The sequence below is a fragment of the Haliotis asinina genome, chromosome 3, assembly GCF_037392515.1.
Source record: "Haliotis asinina isolate JCU_RB_2024 chromosome 3, JCU_Hal_asi_v2, whole genome shotgun sequence".
Classification (NCBI taxonomy): Eukaryota; Metazoa; Mollusca; class Gastropoda; order Lepetellida; family Haliotidae; genus Haliotis; species Haliotis asinina.
Genome location: NC_090282.1, coordinates 35,497,063 through 35,506,737, shown reverse-complemented (window position 1 = coordinate 35,506,737; position 9,675 = coordinate 35,497,063). Strand labels below are relative to the sequence as shown.

General features: G+C 40.9%; 2 protein-coding genes across 2 annotated transcripts; one reads left to right on the top strand and one right to left on the bottom strand.

The window, feature by feature from the left end:
- The first annotated feature begins 1,713 nt into the window (after positions 1 to 1,713).
- On the top strand, positions 1,714 to 2,850 carry LOC137278842 (pyrokinin-1 receptor-like). Its single transcript, XM_067811350.1, has one exon. The coding sequence runs from the start codon at positions 1,714 to 1,716 to the stop codon at positions 2,848 to 2,850; it is 1,137 nt and encodes a 378-aa protein (XP_067667451.1).
- Positions 2,851 to 8,259: 5,409 nt separating this feature from the next.
- On the bottom strand, positions 8,260 to 9,675 carry LOC137277885 (orexin receptor type 2-like). Its single transcript, XM_067809872.1, has one exon. The coding sequence runs from the start codon at positions 9,572 to 9,574 to the stop codon at positions 8,438 to 8,440; it is 1,137 nt and encodes a 378-aa protein (XP_067665973.1). The 5' UTR covers positions 9,575 to 9,675; the 3' UTR covers positions 8,260 to 8,437.

Below are 9,675 nucleotides of genomic sequence, written 5' to 3'. Positions count from 1 at the left end.
CAGTCAAAACAGTGGAAGCATCCTGATTCACCAGCTCCGAAGAAAGCCAAGTCTGTTCCTTCAGCTGGAAAGGTGATGGCATCAGTCTTTTGGGATTCCAGGGGTATTCTGCTCATTGATTATCTTGAAAAAGGTCAAACTATCAACGGCAGATACTATGCTGATCTACTGAACCAGTTGCGAGAAGCAATCAAAGCCAAACGGCGAGGGATGATCGCTAAAGGTGTCCTCGTCCACCAACACAATGCGCCTGTTCACAAATCGGTGGTGGCCATGTCAACAATCCGCGATTGTGGCTTTGAACTCAATGACCATCCTCCTTATTCACCTGATTTGGCTCCTTCTGACTTCCACCTGTTCCCCAAAATGAAAAAGGAACTCGCCGGTCGCCATTTTGCAAGTAATGATGACGTCCGCTATGACTGACGTCCGCTGTGACTGATTTTTTAGGGTAGCTGAAGAAGATTTCTTCCTGACCGGGATTCGGGCCTTGCAGCATCGCTGGCAAAAGTGTGTGAACTTGGAAGAGGACTATGTAAAAAAATAAATTACAAACGTGGACTTTGTAACTTTTTTTCACAGTGAGGCTTAGAACTTTTCAGCCAACCCGCGTATGTATGCTTTGTTGCTATATGGGGAGTATGTAGCAGGAAGAATTAAATGGTTCGTGGTGTTATTTGCTGTTTCCTCCTTGCAAGGAAACAGATGAGTATCATCAGATTACTTTTTTATAGATATGAAGCAAATAACAAATGTCATTCTTATGGGGGGTCTTTCAATCTCCATACCAACAAACAACCACAGTGTGTGCCCTGTGAGTATGTTTCGTTTTTATGTTTTGTGTAGATCCGGGTTCGAGTGCCTTCATGGGTACAAAATATATGAAGCTCATTTCTGGTATCCCCGCCGTGATACTGATGGAATATTGCTGAAGGCCGTGTAAAACTCATCCACTAACTGATCGGTTCCTAGGACTGGCATCGGTTGTTGAGGGCACCAGACGTGCTCAGTAGCAGTATTTAAGATATCATCCAATGAAGGGTGTTTTCTCCACCTTATTTCGGACATTATGAGACCCAGTAAACGCCAGAAAGATAACCCATCACAAATGAAAAGCAGTGCCTCAGCAATGAACGCAATGCCCGACATCAGTGAGAAGGAGAGTAAGAGATATCATTTACAGTTGGTGAATGTCTATTCTCTCACTAAACATTCTTTCACTAAAGCGACGAAACCAAGGCCAACTGATAATGAGTCACTATTTTAACTACTAAAATAGTGTGCGTTTATGAGTGAGTGACTGAGTGAGTTAAGTTTTACACCGCTTTCGGCAACGGTCCAGCTATATGGAGGCTGTCTGGAAATAACCGAGAAAGTCCACTGATCAGCAGCGTGAGCATCGATTTGCGCAACTGGGAACCGATGATATGTGTCAAAGAAGTCAGCGGGCCTGACCACCCGATCTCGTTAGTCGACTCTTTCGACGACTATAGTGGCCTTTTATGGCAAGCATGTGTTGCTGAAGGCCTATTCTACTCTAGGACCTTCGCGGGTCGGGCGTTTAGGAATGGTTTACTTGTCTTTGTATGCATTGTTGGTATCTTTAGTAACAACATACTGATAATTTGAGAACTATGACGTGCGACGATACCTTTGTCCATGTGTATATCTATCTCTTACAGGTCCAAATAAAGGAACATCATCCTCAACGACATGGCTGAGACAGATACAGATCTCCTTTACCTCTACAATGACACACATTTGAACAGTGCGCTGCCTACAATTGTATTTCTATCCTTGATAATGGTTACAGGTTTCATTGGAAACTGTACAGTTTGTTTTGTATACTTGAAACGATTCAAGCCCAGTCCTCTGAGATGTTTCATTTTGACTACGTCGTTTTTTGATTTGTTCATTTGTGTTTTTGATCTTCCAATAGCCATTGTCAACATGAGGTACTTGTACAGCTCTGGGGAGTTTCTTGAATTATGTAAAGCGTTTCATATGCTCCACGACTTCAGTTTCATGACATCAATGTTCATGCTTCTTGCCATTGCCGTGGAAAGATACAAGAAGATATGCCAGCCCTTCGAAAATCGCATGACTGTACGAAAGGCTAGAGTCGTTATAGTTGTCAGTTGCTTGCTAGCTCTGGTTTTATCATCCCCCGCTACTATTATTTTTGGAGCACATATATTCCCAGTCAATGGTAAGAACAATACCATTATCAACGCTACCCAGTGTGCTCTGGCCAATCTTCATGTGTATCATATTGGCACTATTTCTAAAATAAGCCTTACTGGTTGGATTGTACTGGATATAGGTGTGTTCCTAACTCTCGTTGTGCTCTATTGCCTCATTTGGCGGAAGATATATGACCATATTGATGTGATGACAAATAAAACTCTTTCCCACAGTCAAAATGCTAATATCGCCAATGCGTCGGCGGAACATGCTTCCATAACTGATACGCGGATAGATGACGATGATAATATGACTACGACAAGCGTAGTCTCAGGTTCGATCGATCATTCCAAAACAACCATGAATCAGTCCCCAACAAGGAATACCCATGATCATCCAGGAACCCTTCTAAAAGTGACTTTAACAATGGTCTGTGTGAGTCTGGCCTCTTTTGTTGCCTATCTTCCCATTATCTGTTTGATGTTCATTGCTTTATTCGCTCCAAGTACAATGACGACATTCCAAGAATCGGTTACATGGTTGTATTACATTGTTTTGCAATCGTTTTACATTCAATGCGCTTTGAACCCTCTAGTCTACGGTTTCTGCAACACTGCCTTCAGGTATGAAATGAGACTTGCGTGTGAAAAAATAACTTCAAATTAAAATCAAAATAAGCTCCTTTTTATTGAGGTGATTGCACGTACAAGCTTTTCATATTGATGAAAAGGAGACCAGCATTCTAACATTGTTTCTTCTCTCAAGTCCAGGTTTGTTATTAATATGTTTCGCCATAGATATTATATCAGTTTTGTATCCTGAAATCATAAATGTTTGCCATTTGCTGAATGGGGCAGGAAGTATAAGAAACTGTTTGTTTTCCATTTTGTCTTTTTCGTTTCCTGACAATGCGGAATAAAATGTAAAACATGGGTCAAAATGTACTCAGATACCATATACATTGTTGAGTGCCATGTGTAAATGTCTATAGTTTCTTGTAAAAAGGATCAAAGTTTATGAAAGTCAAATGTTGCAGCATTGATGGCAGTATTGTGGAAATAGCTGCTGAAATAGCTTCGTGTGTAATGTATCAGCCTGAATAATCTCTAGCACGATGAACTTATAACTACATTGTAGCACAGTGAAAATATGTCTGGATCAGTTTCGTATGAAGGTGGGATGTTTTCCACAGTGTTCAGTGGTGGACCTGGAACATACTGTGTACCATTAGCACCCCCAGCACCACGGCGTGAGTGACTTTAGTTTTACGCCGCACTAAACAATATTCCAACTATATGGACTCGGTCTGAAAACAATCGAGTCTGGACCAGAAAGTCCAGTGATAAACAGCATGAGCATCTACTCAATTGGAAACCGGTGACATGTGTAACCAAGTCAGCGAGCCACATCACCTGATCCCGGCCGTTTGTGGGAAGCATATGATGCTGAAGACCTATTCTACCCCGGATCTTCACTGATCTCCAACAGCAAGAAAACACCAACTTGATTTTGATGTTATCGTTTTGTGCAGGTGTGGCGTCTAATCCAGGACCAGGTGATAAGCCACGTGGCGATACACAGCATCGGACCCATTGTCATTAAACGAAATTAATGCCTTGGAACAATTTCTGAAAGTGCAGGTGACCATGTGTTCTCGATATACTGGCCCTGCCTGCTAAACTCGAGGACATCAAGAAATCTAGCATGGCATTAAGTTAGACATTGTCGCTACATCTGTACAGAGCTCTTCAGATCAGTTGTGTAATTTGGGGTCGGAAAATGACACAATGACGGACTGAGTTGTACACAAGACAATTAACTGGATTACTCATGACGAGATTTTTTGTGGACGTCAGCTTCATTATTATGAGGAACACAACGTTTCGGAGTATGTCGTCACTCTTTCATCAGGTTCCATGAAGATCTGGACTACTCAGACTGTACCCGACTCCGGACAATCCATGACATGGGATGCTGGTGAACTCGGTAGTGCTAGGAGTTCGGGTCAGTTCCTGTTATTTCCAGTATGGGTATAAACACGGGATCATGGCCGGGGAATGTTGCTTAATGATCATTGAAGGACACATCAATGTTGCTGAGTGAGAGAGACAAGATGACGTCTAGAACCGATGTAGATTTAACCCGTAGAGAGGACAATGAAATGGATGATATAGACTTTCAATAACCTGTATATTTTTTCCATGAAAAACTTGTAAAACTTGCATGTATATAGTTTCAGCTTGACAGGGGTAAGAATCGGTTTCCAGCTCTGGACTTGGTCGTCATTTGGTCAGCATAATTTGATTATATTATCATTTTCTAAGTGATAAATAGGATTAAAACAGGAAATATTACTCTCTTTGATTGAATAAATGTTACGCTGTCATTATTAAAGTAGTGATCATCAAGTTCAGAAAAGGAAACAGTTTCAAGTATTTGTGAAACACTCTGCTTTATCATTATGTTTGTACTTCCGTATTTTCGACTTGTCTATTAAATTGTAAAATTCTTTATTTGCATTTGTGTTTTGTTGTACTCGTGTAGCTCTATGAAGCCATCAATGTCAGTGTGATTTGTTTGCGTAAGGCTGAAAATATAGGTCAAATGTTTCTCGGGCACCCGTGCGTCACTTTTACAGTTATTTTTGTTATTTTACAATCTTTTATTGCCATTTTTTAAAAAATACTTTTTGACTTTGCCGCGTCCCAATCATCCATTTGTCCACTATAAGAATGAGTGTGACTGAATCTACAACTCATTAACACGTGCTAAACTTTCATTGTTCTATTTCTGAGAGAACAAAAATGTGTAACTCCCTCGTCAATCCTTTTTCTATCAAACAGTTCTTTAAAAGCCCTACCGTCCTCGTCGCTTTTGAAAAAGATGTACCCAAGAAACATTTAATTTTCTTATGCAGCCTAATTTAAGGAGTCTGCTGGCGTTAATGAAGAGTCGTCTCCCTTTGGCGTGGCTGATTATTAGTTACAGGTAACACGACACCAAATGTTTTCCCATAGACTTCTATAGTAACCTTATATTTTTCTAAAAAACAAAAAATCATCCACGTTCTCAACAGCTATTCAGTGTACACCTGGGAACAGCCATGCGTTTAAAATACAATAAAACACAATTTCAGGCCAATTCATGCTCATTTCCCAAGCACAGTAAGCAAAACACATCAACCCCAGTTTCGCACCAAATGCCACCTACTTGAAAACATCCTTACACACATAAGCATAAGTCATGGTGATTAAGATGGCATCACTAAATTCATAAAAGTGTGGTCAGTTTTAATTACTGGATGCTAGTGCTTTTCAAAACATAAACATCTTACATTATTATTATTACAGTCACCGCTGTCACAAGTCACTGTCTCTTCGGTTGCTTATATACGGTGCCCGCTCTGAGAGCGTGTGATTCTAATAAAGTGGAGTGGAACCAACATGACTACTCGGTATGTTATCCCACTAGCTGCTCACCTGGCAAATGGTCGTGAAACTAATATCTTACCCTTGAGACTTCTGGGTGCCAAATTGTAGCAAATCCCAGAGTTAACAGAGTTATTGTCTTCTATTTCTGCCGCGGAATTGGACGCAAATCGTTTTGCTGTGATGGCAGACGAACGTTATCGGTCGACATTCGGAGGGACATAAGTCTTGTCGGTTTAAAAAGTAGGAAGATGTAGGACGCTGGAATAGATCGATGGACAACCTTCGAAACCTAGAGTACCGTTCCATATGCAAGGGCTATAACCCAGGAAAATTCTTCCAAGTTATCTTAAGGGTAATAATACATGTTCTCATCGTTTGAAATCCTAGGTTCTGTAAGTGCACAGCTTGTCAACTCCACATTCATGCTCACTGCTTTCATACAGCGGTTGTGTTGTGTCATTCAACCAAGTCTGTTGTGAACGGGTTAGCTTTTGCGTCGCATTTGGCAATATTCCAGCAATATAGCGATCGAGAGCACCAGAAACGGGTTTCACGCACAGCACCCAGGTTGGGAATCGCTTGGCGAGCGAACGCTTTAACCACTTTTCTACCCAACCGTCCAACCCTCTAGACGGGGACACAATTGCTCAACACCCAATTCCCCAATATTCAGTACAGGTGTGGGATTAGGAGACCGGTAAGGAAAACGGAGTCTCCATTCTAAGACTAATGATTGATTAAGTTGCATAGGAACATTATCAGATGCCATTTCTTGAACCCATGTCCTACAGACAGACCGACAGTGTGATGGCTTTCAATTTAATGTCAACTCTCCACAGCCACTACCTCGATGTCACTACATTTGTATGCCTGAGGCGACTTGGTCTTGATCAGTAGGTCAGGCACCGCGAATATCCATCTTCCTGGAAAAAAGGAGTATTAATAGCACAGTAAACGTCAAAGTCATTGATGAAATAGCTTCGAATTTCATGGTAGTATCGTAGCACCAGTATTGGTTCTTGTGAGTCTTGGAGTCGTGCCCATTCTGTGCCCTGTGTAAATCTATAATTCCAGCACAGTTCGAGGATACATATAAAGTACGGGTATGACTATACCAAGCAGCTGAAATATATCTGACTGCGGTCTTTAAAAGACGTTCATACTGTCATGGTATATCATATGTGGAGATTCTCTACATGGTTGAGCCGCATGTGTTCGTCACATAGGCCTCAGTTACTGTCGACGTGACTTTAAATTGCCTCGTGTGAAACGTCACTCACTCCTAACACGTGATAAAGCAGTACAATGTCTTAGACCTTCCTGCCAACAAGGAGTATACGTAGTTACTATCCATACTATACTTTGTTAACAAGGAAGCTGAATCTAGGAATTCACTATAGTCAAATGAAAAAACAAACATGTTTTTCCTTATTTTGAGCATGTTAAAGATATGACCTTTTGGGGTGTGGGGGATTGGGGTGGGGATGGGAATGCTAAACGTTTTATATTTTCCATCTACGTCAAAAATTTGATAAGAAGTATTTCCGGAAAAATATTTTAACTTAGAAACAAGACATTTTCCTAGTATGACAAAGTCCCTGCCAAAAGGAGTTTCTGTTTATAGCAGAATCTTTTCCACCAGTGTGATGAGCACGCGTTCATGAATCAGTATCAAATTATGATGACACCAGGTGTTCAGGAGTCCTGTCCAACTGGGAGAACAAGTCACAAACACACATAAAGGCACGTCAAGTGGTCAGCATGTAATAATAACACATTTTATTCAGACATAATTTCGTCACTAATGCGCAAAATTGAAAACGTCTTCCACAGATCCACCATAAAGCTTGTTGAAAGGTTTACGGAGGCCTTTGAGTGAGTGAGTGAGTGAGTGAGTTTAGTTTTACGACGCTTTTACCAATATTCCAGCAATGTCACGGCGGGGGACACCAGAAAATGGGCTTCACACATTGTACCCATGTGGGGAATCGAACCCGGGTTTCCGGCGTGACGAGCGAAGGCTTTAACCACTAGGCTACCCCACCGCCCCTTTAATATTTGAAGATTCCTATAGGTTAATGTAACCCTCTTTCAGACTTTCGTAGAAACAACATGCTCGGTTGTACTTCAATTGATGTTAAACGTAAATAACAAAGGTTGGAGCTGTATGAAAGCCAGGACATAAGTTAACCGTTAGTTGAATGCATGTTCCCGTGTGTTTCTTTTGTAAGGTACAAACTGAAACAAACTGTCATAGACACATAACGTGATTGTCTTCATTGGGCTGTTGGGGCTTCTAGGCTAAATTACTTGTTATTAATTTGAACCGACATTGGTATATTTCCTCAACTCTATAAACTCAGTAGGATCACAATTTAACATTAATTGCGCTACTCTCTCAATTCCTTAAATGATATTTTCTAAACAGGGTACGCAGGTTTTCTCTGGTATCTCGCTCATTCTACAAGTTGTTCAACATTAGGCTGCCATGTAATATGGCATGTTTGTATGTTTATGTGTATGTAACATTCCGTATTTATAACCAGCCATAAATGCAAATCAGAATTCTCTATGATATATTTTTCTACGCAAACGCATTGCTATACTGACTGAATGTACAATATGGAAACAAGCTACGAACACCGGTACTTTGAATTTTTTATGACAATTGCGAGAAAACGGTACAACAGGAAAATGAATAATTTTTTAATCCATTCACATTTGAACTGTCTATTCAGTTAGAGATGCTAGATAGCGCTCCCCAATATGAAAACATCGCAATACTCATTTTAGAATCCATACGGAGGTAAAGCACATATCCATCAAGAAAACGATGTAAATGAAGGCTCTTGGGTAATTTGAACACGCCGTCGTCTACAGCACAGAACAGTTCTAAACAGCCACACAGACTCTTCTCTGAACTTATAGTTCAGAACGCCGTATATTATAGGATTAGCCACAGAATTGACAAAGTAGGAACGAATGAATATGTTGAATGCAACAAGGGACGATCCTCTTAAGTCATGGTCGAAGTCTTTAATGATGGCTCGGGTACACATGAGAGCAAGATGCGGAAGGAAGCTCAACACAAATACAATCGTCACCAAGAATGCAATTACAGTCGTCTTATTCCGTCTCTCGCTATTCTTGAAGCTGTTCTTAACATCAGTTCTATAGTGTGGTTCCGAAATACCTTTGTTTGACATTTCTATCGTTGAAACAACCGTATCAGATGCAAAAGAAGCACGTGCTTTCATATGGCTTCTGTGAATCTTTATGGCTTTAAGTATGAACACATATAGCACCAAGAGCACAGTTGTTGCGATGAGAAGACCAGCTGCCAACACAATGTTATATATCAGCGGATACTGTGTGCCAATCATCTGGTCAGCTGTTGAACAGTCCCTGCCTGTAATATGTGGCTCATCTGTATCTGCAGATCTTATTCCATAGATGATCAAAGAAGGCCATGAAAATCCAAGTGCAACAAACACAACAATGACAATCCAGATCCTTACATGCTTCACCTTTACCTGGTTTGTTAACGGGCGGCATACTTTGATGTATCGGTCAATTGCGATGCCAAGTAATGTAAATACTGAACACATTGCACAGAAGGTTGTCACGAAGGTTAATAATTTACATGCAAATTCAGAGTCAAACATGTAGAAATAGCGGACATCCACAATCTCTGTAGGCATTGCCATCAAACAGCTGATTAGATCAAACACGGCTAAACAGGTTATTAGGAAATTTTGCGTTCCACGTCTGAATTTGAAGATGAAGACGTAGACTACCATGACGTTGCCGACGAAACCAACAATCATTAACACTCCTATGTACAGCATGACTGGGAGCAACGTCATGGCCATAGCGTCATTGACGTCCTCCAGGGTTCTGTTCATGTTTCTCGGGGGATCAGTTTCATTGTCAGTCGGCGAAAGTGTGGAAGTGTTCATCCTGCTCACAATTTCTATTGAGACCACTGACGCAATGAGTCCTTACTGAAGTCTTATTTGAGCAATATGAGGACTCGGGGACACCAGGAATTAGTTTCACA